Below are 16,138 nucleotides of genomic sequence, written 5' to 3'. Positions count from 1 at the left end.
GGCTTCCCAGGCGTGTCTGCCCCTCTGAAGGTCTAGCTCTCCCTCCTATGGGATTTGGGTACAGGGAGCTATTTGACCGGGTCCCTTCAGATCCGGGCACAGTCTGGACCGCAGGGGCACGTGCAGCTTGAGTCTGTGGATTATGTTTTTAAAGGGACATGAAGTTTGGGGGGAGAAGGGAGGTATACCTGGGAAGAACTGGGGAAAAGAATACAGAGTGAAACCATTGAGATACATTGTATGTGTGTATGAAATTACCTGAAAAGAATAAAGATATTGTAATTTTAAGAATAGTAAAATCCAAAACTGCTGCAAAGCATATTTAATGTAAAATCTACTATCTAAAGCGTGTTTCAGTGTGCAATCCAGTGACATGAAGGATGTTTGATGTTTAACTCTTACGGCCGTCCATCTCCAGAAGTGTTTTCATCGTATACAAGTGACACCCTGCACTCATGAAGTAACAGTTCCCAGTTCCCTCTGCCAGGCTGTGGCAACCCCAGTTCTGCTTTCTGCCTCCGTGAATCTGAGAGTTCCAGCAATCTCTCAGCATCTACCTTTTGGAGAGTCCAGAGCTTTGAATCCATCTGGACGGGTAGTGTCCAACAAAACAGTTCACTTCATGATGTCCAGCTGAGAGAAAGAGAGTGCCACACTGTTGTGCCTTTTTTTTTTTTTTTCCGGAGCTGGGGACCAAACCCAGGGCCTTGCGTTTGCTAGGCAAGTGCTCTACCACTGAGCTAAATCCCCAACCCCTCTGTTGTGCCTTCTTTTTCTTCTATCCCATCTAAGTCTCACCCTGTTCTATTGGGCAGGTCCTGTGGAGCTATGGACACACACTCCCAGAAGTGTCACCCATCAAATGGATAAGCAAAAATTACTATTGGGGTCTCACACACGTGTATCATCCCAGCACTCAAGAAGCAGAGGCCAGTGGATCTCTGTAAACCAGAAGCCAGCCTAGTCTACACAGCCAGTTCTGATCTAACCAGGACATCCAACCATTAGGACAAACAAACACCCAACAGGTATCAATGAGTTGGAAGCATGAGAGTGTTGCCATTTTGTTTATCTACATTGTATCATCTTATCTGGTTATCTTTAAGACTGAGCACCTGCAAGTGAACTTGTTCTCTAAACTAAGATCCGCAAGGACTGTGCTCAGCAAACCTGAAGGGAAGACTGAAGCTTCATAGTCCGGCACTGTGGTGACTGGATCTTAAAATAGTCCCTCACTCACAGAACATTAGGACTGGAGAGGGATAGCCCCTATCCAGGGGTGTCTCATACAGAAAAAAGTTGTGGCAGGCACGGCAAGGGAAGAGCTGTATACGCTACATTCTTCTCCAGGAGCAGCTGTCAAAACAATTTACAGGCAAGATTGACAGCTCATTAGCATCCCCTCAGCCGGAGCGGGATTCAGACTACTTTCCAGCAGACGGAGCAAAGGGGAGGAAGCAGCTGCCCTGGGCCAGGAGACTCAAGCTTCACAACATGGTTAACATTAAGAGAAGCACGCTGATGGACGGGGTCGCTATTCACCATGGGCTTGTCATCCCAAGTCACAAATCCTCAACTGCTTCTTATAATGGACTGTGATGAAATGTAAGTACGACTGTCCTCACAGGAGGGCAAGCAAACATTTTAGCAGGAGAGCTGTCTTTTGTGTGAGACTTGCAAACAGTGCTTAAAGGTAGAGTGGATCGCTGGGTATGTTGCTAAAATATTTATTTTAGCCTTTGAAAGCTTTGGTGCTTTTGTTTGTTTTTGTTGTTGTTGTTTTCCAGTGTTTGGGTTTGGGCATTTGTACAACTTGCGGATGTCCAATGTCCCTGGGTCTGTTTTATGTTATATCTCTGAAATAAAGGGGTTAAGCTAAGCATCTAAAACCCTGCCTAATCCTAAAAAGACTTGCATCTCTTCTGGTCGAGTTTACTCACGTTTCTCCAGAGCAATTTCACAGCTGAAGACTAAAAACAGCCAGGATTGACGAGAGGCGTTTTGAAACACAAATAGTTTATCTCTTAGATTCTGAGAAATGCTCTAAAATATATATATATATATATATATATATATATATATATATATATATATATGGGCTGGAGAGATGGGTCAGCAGGTAAGAACACTCAAAAGACCAACTCGCTTATGTTTGGGTTTTTTGCAACAGTGTTTTAACAATGAGTAAGTAGCCCCTGCCTGGCCCGGAACTGGCTGTGTTGCCGGCTGTAATGACAGAAGGGTTCCCAGCCTTCCGTAAGTCCTGCTCCAGAGGACCTGACACTTTTCTCTGGCCTCTGTAGGCACCGTGTTCATATGGTACACATGTATATACACCCTGTAATTCCAGCACTCGGGAACCAGAGGCTGGAGGACCATGAGTTGGAGGCTAGCTGGGCCACATAACAAATCTCTGTCTTGGGGTTGGGGATTTAGCTCAGTGGTAGAGCGCTTGCCTAGCAAGCACAAGGCCCTGGGTTCAGTCTCAGCTCTGGAAAACAAAAAAAAAAACAAAACAAAACAAAACAAAACAAAAAACAAAAAAAAAAAAACAAGAAAACAAATCTCTGTCTTAAAAAAAAGCTCCAAAAAAAAGAACCAAAAAAAAAAAAAAAAAAGAAACAAGAGTCAAAGAAGAAGAAGAAGAAGAAGAAGAAGAAGAGGAAGAAGAAGAGAAAAAAAGAGAAACAAAAACAAAAAAACCCAGAAACCCCCAAACCAAACAAACAAAATCCAAAATTCCACAAATTATAAACATTCTTTTATGAATCTGCACATTTTTAGCGCTAACAGTTCTTTGAGTAAAAACTTGTGTAAGTCTTCTTCTGCTACACACAACGTACAAAACAAATGAGAGAGCACGATTGTGTAACTGGGACTTTCTCTCTTACATTATATAGAATTTGGATATTTCCAGTTAAATGGGATTGTGTTTTTTTAGCGACAGACCCCAAAGCTTAATACTGTATAAAATATAAGATATTTAAACTATGCATAGAAATAGATTATATACATTACATGATACAGACATATTATAAAACATAGTCTGAGATAGGAAAATATACTTAATAAGACACGTATGTGTTATCTTATATACAAGTCACTATTCTGACCAGGTCCGGTGTTGGTGCACACCTATAAAATTCTGGAGCTCAGGAGGCTAAGGCAGGAGGGTTGCTACAAGTACAAGGCCAGTCTGGGCTACAAAATGAGTGTCTTATCCTTCAAAATGTAGGCAGCGGGGACTGAACTCAGGTCATCAGGGGTAGTGCAACCCCTTTAAAAACTGAGCCATCATGGTGGTCCCCTTCATCCCTCTTTACTGAGCTGTTTATTAGATGATCAGGCCAGAATTGTGTAGGAAGAAAATAGTTTGTGTCACTAAATCAACTAGGTGTCAACTCCAAGTTCATCCTGTCCAGGTTCATTGGCCCACTCAGCACGGATTCACTGAACACCAAGCAGTGGGTGGAAGGATTGAGTGTGAGCCCTCGTGTGCTTAGGATTTACAACTGTCCTTTGAAGCCAGAGCCCGTGTCACCCGGAGGTCAAGGCATTCTGGAGCTATCAACCTTGACTTCCAGTCGCCGGGGAGCTACAATGACAATAGGTGTGCAAGTCACAGGAGTAAATCCTCCTGTCCCTGGGTAGGTGGGGACTTTCCAATGCGATAAGCTCTCACAAAAACCTTATCAATTAGACCTTATCAATTTAGAAACCCAGGAACAGATAACACCATCCAGAAAGTCCAAGGCTATCTGATGACAGAAATATTTATAAACTGTGTCACTTTGGGGCAAGAGAGATGGCTCAGTGGTTAAGAGCTCTAGGTGCGGGTTGGGGATTTAGCTCAGTGGTAGAGCGCTTGCCTAGCAAGTGCAAGGCCCTGGGTCCAGTCCCCAGCTCCGAAAAAAAGAATTAAAAAAAAAAAGAGAGAGCTCTAGGTCCTCCTCTTCCAGAGGACCCAGGCTCAGTTAGCTGCATCCACATAGCAGCTCGCAACCATCTAAAACTACAATTTCAGAGGACCCTTTGCCCTCATCTGGCCTCCAAGGGCACCAGGCATCCGTGTGGTGCACATACATGCATTCAGGCAAAATACTCCTCCTCGTATGCATAAAACAAATCACTCTAAAAAAAATTACAACTATGTCTCTGGCAAACAGCTCATATCCAGATTATGTGAAGAACTTTTACAACTCAACAATACAAGAAAAATAGCCTGCTTTTTATTTTAATTTTACATTTAATTATTTTACGTGTGTGTGCTGCCTGCAATGTGTGTACACACATCGCACGCATGCCCGGAAGCCATGGGGGGTTGTGAGTCACCGTATGGTTGTGAGTCACCGTGTGGACGCTGGGAATTGAAACCAGGTTCTCTGGGAGAGCAGCAAATGCTCTTAACTTCTGTGCCCCTCTCCACCCCCGACCCCACCCCCATTCTGTTTTCTTTGTTTTTGTTTTGGGGAAATCACTTCCTCCAAGAAGGCATACCAAAAGCCAGTAAGCACATTAAAAAAAGTATGAAGCATCTCTTATTTTGGGGGAAATGCAAATCAAAACCATAATGATATATTGTACCACCTCACACCCACCCAGGATAAGCAACAATGACGAATGCTGCCCACCCCTCACAATGACTGGAATGCTTAGACACTGACAGGGAGGTAAAGCCGAATAGCAGCTCGGAAAACTGCTTGGCACGTCCTGGAAGAGCTGTGCATAGTTACCACACAGCCCAGCACTCCATGCCTAGATACACAAGCATACCGAGAACACACATCTGCACAGACATCCATACTCAAACATCCAAGGCAGTTTATACAAGCCCCAAATGCAAATACCCCAGGTGCTGTGTTCATACAGATGTGTTAGCATTCCGTCATAAAGCAGGTCAAACACCCACACTAGCATCATTGAGAATGAGATTTGAAGACATTGTCCTCAGTGAGAGAAGCCAGGAGCCAAAGGCCCTAGGTTGTGTGACTTCATTTATGTGATGAGACCTTGGGAATCTGCAAAAACAAATCTATAGAAGCAAAAAAGATTTGTGGCTGCCTTGGCTGGGGGCATGGAACGGCCACATCTGTTAATGTGGTTTCTCTTCCGGTGGACACAAATGTTACCCACTTTGGCAATGGCTGTTGAGACTCTGTGAATAAGCAGGACACCACTGGGCATATAGAAGGAGCAGATTTGTGGCATGTGGATTATACCTTAGTTTTAAAAAACACGATCAAACCCGAGTGACGGGAATCTGTGCCATGAGGATGCCAAGCAGGTGACAGAGTACACCCACCTCAGCGGAGATGGCCTGCTGGCCGAGGAGAGAGATACACACGGGGAAGGGGTTTGGGACTTAAGGATGTTTGGATACTCCTGTCAAAGTCAACTCAAGCTATATTTTCCTTTGCCCAAAATCAGTGCTGGAAAAAGTACGGGAGGCGAAAACAAAGGATCCTAAGAGATGGCTCAGTCAGTAAAGTACACGAGGATCTGTGTTCAGATAACCAGAACCCATGTACACACCATGCCAGCATGCTCCGGTAACAAGTCCTTGAATGGGAACACAAATCTCTGGAGTTCATTGATTTCAGCCTTAGCACGTGTACAGATAGGCGTGCACGTCTGTGCACACATGCACCACACACACACACACACACACACACACAAGGAAATTAAAAATAAACAAGAGAGGGGGTGGAAGTGTAGCTCAGTGATGGAGATTGTCTAGCGTGCACAAGGCTGGGGTCCATCCCTAGAACTACGGGAAGAAAAGACAGAAGAGAGGAGGGAAGGGGAGGGGGAAAGGAAGGGAAAAGAAGACAGAAGGTGGGAAGGAGGGAGGAAGAGAGGCAATTCGGGAGGGGGTTCCACCAAATGAACAAAACTGCAGTGGTAAAGGTAAAGATAGACATCCTCTGGGGAGGCTGCAAGGTCCAGCTGAGGAAATAGACGTCACTTCCGGGGACGGACCTTACTTAGCCTTCCTGGTCCTACTATTTTTCCTGGGTGACCCTGTGCCACTATTGCGGCCCCTCTTACTGCAATAATCCTGGGCCACTGCTTTCTGTGGGTACCAGAAATCCTCATGGAGCTGAGGAGCTGTAGGAACGGATGGGAGTCCGACTTCCTCTGGCCCTGTCATACTTCGGTTGCGCCTGTGTCTCCTGCCTCCTCTCCAGGCAGGGATAAAAGCACGTGGGTACCGTGAGCATGAAACTGAGGAACCAAGAAATGAGCTTAGAGCTTCTCATAGGAAAGAAGGGGGAGGGGCACCGGGGCGAGAACACCCAGATGATGTGGTGGGAGAGATGGCTCAGTGGTTAAGAGCACTGGCTGCTCTTCCAGAGGACAAGGGTTCAATTTGAAGCACCCACATGGCAGCTCACAACTGTCTGTAACCCTTCTGTGGCTTCCAAAGGGTCAAGGCACATACACAGTACGTAGGCAGAATACTCATTCACATAAACTAAAAATAATAAATAAATCTTTAAAAACAAAACCCAGAAAGCTAGAGAACAAAAGTTTCAAAAGTGTAATTAATTAGCTCAGTCTACATAAGTACATGATCACAAGTATATGAATATGTACAACATATATTTTCATATAACCTATTATAGCATATATATTACGTATGTGTGCATATTGAGATAGGAGAACAGAATGAAAAGAAAATGGTAACAAAAATCAGAGTTCACCATATTTTTTGCACATTCTTGAGGCCATATGGAAAAAATTACTTCAGAATTAGACCAGGAACTGGGCCATAAACTAAGTCTCAGTAAATTCCAAAGGTGCAGGATCATAACCACGCAGACCTTGTTCCTCGGCTCAAAGGCAATAAAATTAGAATTTAATAACAAAGGCACCAGACACACGGAAGAGAAACAAGCCACATGTTCTGGAGGCAATCCAAGGGGGAAATGAAGCAATCTTAGGGTGTAGGGATAATACGTATGCTTGTCTGTGGTGCTGAGAATCCAGCCTGAGCTCCCTGCTCTGTGGCTGGCACCGTGCCTCAGGGGCTTCCCAAGCCAGGCAGTCAGGGATGGAGTCACTTGGCTTTTAGTACTGAAGCTAAAAGAGGTGGGGTTTGACTCTCTACCTCTTCCTCAGTTTCCCCAGCTTGGCTTTGAACTCTTGACGCGATGTTGTTTGTTTTTGTGACAGTTTCTCAGGTTGTAATTCTGGCTGGCCTGGAGCTCACTCTGTAGACCAGGCTGGCCTCAAACTCACAGACATCCTCCTGTCTCCCAAATGCTGGGATTAAAGGCATTCACCGCTATGCCCACCCCTCCCACCACCATTCTTGATGTGATGACAGTGAATTAGTAAGGTCTAGGTTAGTACATGAGGTAGCTGCGTGGTGTGTGGGGGGGTGTGGAGTAAAGGCTGTGTGGGGGTGTGGAGGTGTGGAGGTGTGGAGTACAGGCTGTGTGGGATGTGGAGTACAGGCTGTGTGGGGGTGTGGGGATTTGGATTGTGGGAGGGTGTGGGATGCTGGCTGTGGTGGTGTGTGGGGTGAGGGCTGTGTGGGTGTGTGGGCGAGGGCTGCACTCACGTGTGCAAATGTGGAGACCAGATGTTAATGTCAATGTTAGGAGTCTTCCTCTGTCTATCCTTTTTAAACTTTTTGTTGTTGTTGTTGTTGTTGTTGTTGTTGTTTGTTTTTTGTTTTGTGGCAGGGTCTCACTATCAGACCTCACTATGTGGACCAGCCGAGCCCAGAGATCACAGAGAGCCGCCAGTCTATGTCATCAAGAATGGTGGCAGGGGGCCAGGTGTAGTGGTGGACATCTTTAATCCAAGCACTCAGGAGGCAGGAGAATCTCTGTGAGTTTGAGGCCAGCCTGGTCTACATAGATAGTCTACCAATATAAACATATATACTTGTATAAATGTAATATAATTTTATATAAATACACACACACATACACACACATACACACATATATGCACACACACGCACACACACAAACACACACACATATGCACACACACGCACACACACATATGCACATGCACACACACATACACACATGCACACACACATGCACACACACATATACATGCACGCACCCACACACACACAATTGCACACACACGTACACACACATGCACACGCGAGCACACACACACACCTCTTTGGAAACAGATTCTCACCATGGAGAGTACTAGGATTTGCTGCCACACCTAGCTCGATCATACTTTTTGAGACAGATCTTTCACAGAACTTGGAACTTACCAGTTTGTAAGCTGGTTGGCTGGTCAGTGACCCCTCAGACATCCTCTCGTCTCTGTTCCCGAAGCCCCCAACCCTGGGGTTACAGACGTGCACTGTGCCTGGCTTTTCTGTGGGCTCTGGGGTCCAAGTCAGTTCCTCATGCTTGTGCAGCAGACACTTCGCCCACTGAGCCATCTCCCCGGTGCTGGACAAGTGCCTCTATGTGCCTGGCGTTGCCTTACTGTCCTTAAACAGAGCATCCTAAACTTTGGGAGAAAACTAACCCCCTGCTTACATCCTGTGTGGTCTCCGCCGCTGCAGCCCCAAGCTTGATGACTGGCTACAAATCCAGGCCAGCATAAGGGGACCATCATTCCCAAAGCATTGTTGCTGCTTTAAAGGGTTGTGGGGGAGGTAATGGGGCTGGAGAGATGGCTCAGCGGTTAAGAGCATTGACTGCTTGTAGGATGATATCACAGGTGAGGCAGGTACAGGATAGAAGGAGGCCTGCCATTGGAGGAGAAGGAAGGATGGGCAGGAGAGAAGTTTGAAGGAAGAGAAGGAGACAGGGTGGAAGAGGGGGGCTGAGAAGCCTTGGCAGGACAAGATGGCAGGTGATGTTAAGATTCTGCTCTGTGGGGTTGGGGATTTAGCTCAGTGGTAGAGCACTTGCCTAGCAGGCGCAAGGCCCTGGGTTCAGTCCCCAGCTCCGAAAAAAAGAACAAAAAAAAAAAAAAAAAAGATTCTGCTCTGTGTATTTACAGGTTGTTATTAATGTTCTCAAGGGATGGATAGTACCGGGCTTTGTATGTTTAAGTGGGCAATTATATCTTACCAATTGGATCTAAGACTGTTGGGTTGTGTGTTCTTTTATGTGAGGGTTTGAGTGTAGGAAAGTGTGCGGCTGGGCTGTGTTTCCGCCAAGATATCTAGCAGATATCTTGGGGCACTGAGGTGCAGACCAAGCGGGGTAAAAGACACCGATACTCTTTATTATTTTTATATTTTTACAACAACAACTGCTCTTCCAGAGGTCCTGAGTTCAATTCCCAGCAACCACATGGTGGCTCACAACCATCTGTAATGATATCTGATGTCCTCTTCTGGTGTGTCTGAAGACAGCTCCAATGTACTCATATGCATGATAGATAGATAGATAGATAGATAGATAGATAGATAGATAGATAGATAGATAGATGGATGGATAGGTGAGTGGGTGGGTGGATGGATGGATGGATAGATAGATAGATAGATAGATAGATAGATAGATAGATAGATGGAGGTGGGTAGATTGGATAGATAGGTAGATAAAGATAGATGTGGGTGGATAGATAGATAGATAGATAGATAGATAGATAGATAGATAGATAGATAGATAATAGATAGGTAGATAGATAATAGAGATAGATAGATAGATAGATAGATAGATAGATAGATAGATAGATAGATAGATAGATAGATAGATAGATAGAAGTGGGGGTATGGTTGGTGATCTATCTGTTCTTTGGGAGTGTTTTGGTGTGTTTGTTTGTTGTGGTTCTAGGGTGGAATCTGGGACACATGCTGGCCATATTTGCCTGTATTTCCAGCCTTTCCTTTTTTGAGACAGGTTCTCTCACCCTAGGCGTGGCCAGTTGAGAAGTCTCAGTCGTTCTTCTGTCCTCCTGCCTCAGCTTTCCTAGTGCTGGGATAACAGGTATGAGCCACCTCGGGCAACAAATGCTCTCGGTTCTTTTAAGAGTAGGGGTAGTGAATGATACATAGACGTGTGGCGTAGCCCTCCTTTACCTTCCATTCCCTGTAAACAGAAAGGTCTAGAAAAAAAGGCAACGCAGTCACACTTAGACTCTGTCTCAAAAACCAGAACCATCTAAATAAACTGAAACCAGGGATACAAGAGAAGAAGAAGAAAAGAGTTTTTAAGACTTGTTCTTTTATCTTTGCGTGTTTGTATGCATTCCATGTGTGCAGAGGTCCGCAGAAGCCAGGAGAATGTGTCAGACCCCTGGAGCTGGAGTTGCAGGTGTCGTGAGCCTCCTGGCTAGGATCCAAACTCAGGTCCTCTGCAAGAAAAGTGCATGCTCATAGCCACCGAGCCATCTCTTCAGTCCTACTTTCTTAATGATAGCGTTTTAGCACATAGATCCAGCCATGCCTGAGGTAAAATGTACACCTGAACTTTCTGCTTCTGAAAGTCAGTAAATACCTTTTGAAAAATTAAGAGGCTGGGGGTGATGATGACTCAGTGGCCAAAGGTGTTTACTCTGTGAGGCTGACATGAGTTCAGCTACCCAGAATCCATTTAAAAACCAACACAGCAGGGGCAGCGAGAGTCTGTATTATCCATGCATCCTTTCAGGAGATGGGAGGCAAATACAGGAAGCTCTTCAGAAGCTCATGGACCAGCTAGCCTGCCACATGAAGTAGTGAAGAATCCCCATCTTAAAGAAGGTGAAAAACTGAAGACCATTACCCAAAGGTTGTCCTCTGACCTTCACGTGCACACTGTAGTACATGTGTGCCCATATATGTGAAAACACACACACACACACACACACACACACACACACACGATTACTTCCCTCGAGATTAAGCTCTTTCAGGCTTATCGCTTGCAATAGAAAGCACTGATCAATAGAGCAGCTGATTGAAAAATGAATAAAGGACTGGTGAGATGGCTCAGTGGTTAGAGCACCGGCTGCTCTTCCAGAGCTCCTGAGTTCAATTCCCAGCAACCACATGGTGGCTCACAACCAGCTGTAATGGGATCCAATGCCCTCTTCTAGGCTGCACGCATGCATTCAGGCAGAACAATATACAAATAAGTAAATAAATAAATAAACTTTAATAAGTAAATAAATACAATAAAAACACATTTCTTCTCCACTGCGGAGTCATATCTTCCTAGCTCTATATAAGCACATATTCCTGAACATAATCAGTATCTGCAAGTCATTTTTCCATAAGACCTAGTCAAGGTGAAAACCCTGAAATTGAACAGGGGAACAATGATGTCATCACTTATGCAAACACACACACACATATATAGTTGGGGTAGCATGTACGGTTTTGCAGTGGCCAGAGGTTTATTTAAAGTTTATATTTACTATTGCCTTATCTTTTTTAAGGCAGAGTTTCTCATTGGTCTGGAGCTTGCCCATTCAGTGAACCCAAGGAATCCTCCTGCCTCTGGCTCCCCTATTTATGGATCACTGGCACAGGCTGCATCACCCAGTTTTTCATGTGGGCTCTGGGGACCTGATGTAGCCATACTTTTTGGCTACTTTATTGGGTTCTTATCTCTACTACCCTTCTCCACCCCAATCCCTTCCAACCCATGATACTAGGCAGGAGAGACAGAAGGTTAGAGAGGAAAGGGGTCACACATTTCTTTAGTCTACTTCCTGCTGATTAAAAGTGCTTTTATTAGCCCTTAGAGGGCATCGAGTTCCTAGGGCAAGTCCAAACTTTGTCGTTTTCAGGATATCTAATTTCTTCTTCTCATTTCTTTGTTCCAGAGCATTTGGCAAGCCACAGCAGCAGGGACCACAGCAGGGGGAACAGCCTCCATGGACTTTCAGGGGCTCTCATATTTATAACCTCTCAAGAGCCCCCAGAATCCTTTTAAGTCACAACTCTGACAAAATTTTAAATAGGTAGATCTTAATTTGTAGGCCTTCATTCGGAGAGTAAACTATCTGCGGGAAAATCACGCCCCTCCTAAAGCAGGAAACGAATCACAGTCAGCCCCTGTGGACCATCTGAAGCAGCCCGGTATCCCACACCTGGGATTAACACAAAAACATAATCACATAACATAACTGGGTTTTTGGTTTTTTTTCCCCCGGAGCTGGGGACCGAACCCAGGGCCTTGCGCTCGCTAGGCAAGCGCTCTACCGCTGAGCTAAATCCCCAACCCCATAACTGGGTTTTTAAAGAAACCAAAATCCTCACGATATACTGATATACTCGTCGTAAGCTTGTGTGGCTAACGCTTTACAGACAGCCATCTCTCCGGTCCGCATTGGCTCTTTGTCTGATTTGCGAGCGCTCATCAACGCTGCTATCTTTTTTTGGTTCATTTTTTCGGAGCTGGGGACCGAACCCAGGGCCTTGCGCTTCCTAGGCAAGCGCTCTGCCGCTGAGCTAAATCCCCAACCCCATAACTGGGTTTTTAAAGAAACCAAAATCCTCACGATACACTCGTCCTAAGCTTGTGTGGCTAACGCTTTACAGACAGCCATCTCTCCGGTCCGCATTGGCTCTTTGTCAGATTTGCCGCTGCTATTTTTTTTTTTTTTTAAAGATTTTATTTTATGTATATAAGTACACTGTCTCTGTCTTCAGATACACCAGAAGAGGCAATTGGATCTCATTACAGATGGTTGTGAGCCACCATGTGGTTGCTGGGAATTGAACTCAGGACCTCTGGAAGAGCAGTCAGTGCTCTTAACCGCTGAGCCATCTCTCCAGCCCCCAACGCTGCTATCTTGAACGGAGCCGCTGAGCATTCTCTGTGGTCCTCCGTGAAGCCGTGTCGTGGAGAGATGAATACAGGACCTAAGAAAGGAGCAGAGACTATGCATCAAGTTTGGAGAATATTTGTACACATGAGGGGTTTTCAATGGGAAAACGTTACACATCAATTTTGACACGGGAGGAACAAAGGGGTCTTCCTACTTAGTGAGGATTTGAGAAATCATATCTCCTGCAATTCTCAACAGAGCCCAAAAAGAGCTGTCAGTCAAGAACTTTTTTTTTTTCTTCCCCTTTTTGGTTCCTGGAGAGAAGATTTGTTGGGAAGGAATGTTTTCCTTTTTTTAGGCTACAACCTGCTTCACGATTGGAAAACGCTCATCTTTTTTGACATCAGATGGGCTTCCATTTTTGAGCCTTGAATTAGAGGAATGCTGTCTTGGATAAAAATATACCTGTGGGGAAGGGAAGGAGAATTTGCAAAAAAAGAAAGAAAGAAGAGAGAGAGAGAGAGAGAGAGAGAGAGAGAGAGAGAGAGAGAGACAGAGAGAGACAGAGAGAGGGGGGAGGAGGGAGGGAGGGAGGGGGGAAGGGAAGGGGAGGGAAAGGAAGGAAGGAAGGAAGGAAGAAAGGAAAGAAGGAAGGAAGGAGGGAAGGAAGAAAGAAGAAAAGTCATAGTAATCTATTTCTAACCATGGTGGCCAAACAGGTTATGACAGAGACAGTCACCTAATGCACAGTCCCAAAGCTCTAATTGTCTCAGATGAGGCAATGTGGAGCAGAGTCGTTATCCTGACAGCTAAGCCTATCACTCAGACTATGGATGTCAAGAAGGTAGAAACTGGGAAAGAATCAATTCCACATCACAGTGAACCTTATTGTAGAGGTTTTTCTTTAAGGGAGGGGGTGGGTAAAACTCATTGTCTTAGACCATTTATGGGTATGAAAAACAGAAAGGAATCTAAATTTAACTGAACTAAAGACTTCTTTTCTTTTTTTTTTTTTTTTTGCCACGATCTGTGTTTTATTTTCATCAATCATACAAATAATTTTCTATAATATCCCAGGGCAAACCGGTAAAATTTGGCAGTCCGATTAGTGGGGGGGTCCCCTTCAGAGACCCACGGGCCGGTGGCATCGGCGCGGAGTGCCCGGGTTCACAGTGCAGCTTGTGGCTCGCGTCCATCTTGCAGGTGGCTCTTCCTCCACATCACGAGGGGGTCTTGGAGATGAAGGGGTGGGGTGGGGAAATCTTCCTAGGCTTTTAGGAGATTTCACTCCTCTTTTCCTGTTCAATGGTCTCTTTGGTCGGCAGGGTGTTCTTCTCCTGCGTCTCGGTTTTCTTCAGCTTGGCCTTATCGAAGCTGGCGATTTCCCCCATGTCCGGCTTGTCTGCCATTTTCTTACAACTCGTGGATTCTCGTTCCGAGCTCGCGCTCCAGGTACTCCCACTCGCGTTGCTGCAGCAAGAGACCAAGACTTATTTTCTAAGACACACCTCCCCCACCTTGCTTCTTGACCCTTTCTACCCTGACCTCAGGTGACAGTGTTTTACAGCTCCCTTTCCTTTGTCTTAATGAGGAGCAGATGGGGTCTTCCTGGGGGTCCTTGGTATTTCAGTCCTCTTCTAGGATGGGTTGGTTCTGTCCATCTATTGTGGCCCACGGCTGGGACAGGTAGTGTGGTGGTTTGAATGTGAATGGCCCCTATAATCTCATAGTTTGCAAGGGTTGGTTCCCCATTAGTGACATTGTTAGGAGAGGATTACAGGTTGTGGCTTTGTGGGAGGAGGCAGGACACTGTGAGTAGACTTTGAGGTTTCAAAAACCCAAGCCTTTCTCAGTCGGTCTCTCCTCTCTGTGCCTCATGGTTGCTGTCTTAAGCTCTCACTACTGCTCCAGAACTACGCCTGCGTGTCTGTCTGCTGCCATGCTCCCTACCATGATGGTCACGGACTCTGTTACCCTCCGAAACTGTGAGCCCCACAGGGAATGCTCTCTTTTCTTTTATTCAAAATAGATTTTTTTTTCATATAATATATTCTGATTACTCTCTCCCTTCCCTCTACCCTCCCAGTCCTCCCCATCTGGATCTACCTACCCCCTTTCTGTCCTTCATTAGAAGACAAACAGGTCAGAATAGGGCAAAACAAACAACAACAACAACAACAACAAAAACAGAAGGGAAAGAGCCTAAGAAAACTCATAAGAAAACTCATAAGAAACAGATCTAGATGGAAACACACACACACACACACACACACACACACACGCACACACACACACGTGAATGCATGCGAAAGTTTAGGGTAAAAATAAAAGTAAAAGTTAAAAAAAAAGAGAGTCATGACATCATGAGATAAGTCACCTCTAAAGATACATTGAGTTCTTTGTTGACCATCCACTGCAAGGAGACTCCCTCAGAGAAAATTATTGTTTGATTTGCAAGTGATTAGCAAGTAGAGGTAATTTCTGCAAGAGTATTGGGGCATGTGTCCATTTCCCCCTTCAGGCAGCTATTCTGGAATTTACTGTAGAAATAAGGTTGGCCTCAAAAATCTCGAAGACCCGCCTGCCTCTGCCTCCCAAGCACCGGAATGTAATGAGGTATTAGTCGCCGTCGGGGTCACGGTGTTTTGTCGGAGCAGGTGGCTTGGAATCCAGAGGTCTTAGCTGTCACTTCCTCTACCTCCCCAATGAGATTGCACACCAAAATTTCCTTTATTTGTGCAGTATTGGCTCCAATCTATTTTCCCTTACTGGTCAGCTGCAGATAGACCTTTAAAACCCGCGGAAAGTTCCAGGCTTTCCAATTATGACACGGTTTTGTGACCTCTGGCTGCTTATCGGTGTTCTCACTTCACAAGGTCACTGGACCGCCAGTGTCAGCATTGTCTTGTTTTGTTTTCGATTTTTAGTAACAGAAATAACATTCATTTAATCGCCTCTTTCCTCTTCCTTCCCTCCCCCACCTCTGCCTTTCTTCTCCCTTCTAGACATAAACATTGACAGCTTTTAAAACTTGCGGCTAATCTGAAATAGTCTGCTCCTTCCTAATAACAACGCTGTTTATATAGAACATGGCTCCCCCTGGTGGCCAGGTGGGACAATTACACTTAACCCCCCCCCTTTTCCTGGAGGAAGGCTGATTTGTTTTTGTTTTTTCTTCTTTGTTTAAAATAATGGGGTGTGTTAGAGTTAAGATGACAGGAGATAGAATACAGAGATTGCCTTTTAAAGGAGTGCAATCTTTTGTCTGTCTGCGGAGAGCTGAAAGATTACTTGGGCGCCCGCCTTTCAGTGCTAAAGCCAGCGGAGTCAAAGTCAATGGGGGATGAGCTGGTCCCTTTGGGTTTCTTTTACCTGCTGTGCTGCTTCGTGCAGAGTGTAGCATGGGGCTGGTGCTTTAGATGCAAGCAAGGATTAAGAAAGG

At 45.3% G+C, this 16,138-nt stretch overlaps 1 protein-coding gene across 1 annotated transcript; it reads right to left on the bottom strand.

Annotated features, from left to right (window-relative positions):
• Window positions 1–13,714: 13,714 nt before the first annotated feature.
• LOC116886371 (thymosin beta-10) lies at window positions 13,715–14,184 on the bottom strand. Its single transcript, XM_032887838.1, has one exon. The coding sequence runs from the start codon at window positions 14,103–14,105 to the stop codon at window positions 13,971–13,973; it is 135 nt and encodes a 44-aa protein (XP_032743729.1). The 5' UTR covers window positions 14,106–14,184; the 3' UTR covers window positions 13,715–13,970.
• Between the last annotated feature and the right edge of the window lie 1,954 nt (window positions 14,185–16,138).

Source organism: Rattus rattus, chromosome 1 (assembly GCF_011064425.1).
Source record: "Rattus rattus isolate New Zealand chromosome 1, Rrattus_CSIRO_v1, whole genome shotgun sequence".
Taxonomy (NCBI): Eukaryota; Metazoa; Chordata; class Mammalia; order Rodentia; family Muridae; genus Rattus; species Rattus rattus.
The sequence above is the reverse complement of the archived record's forward strand: the minus strand, read 5'-3'. Positions and strand labels throughout refer to the sequence as shown.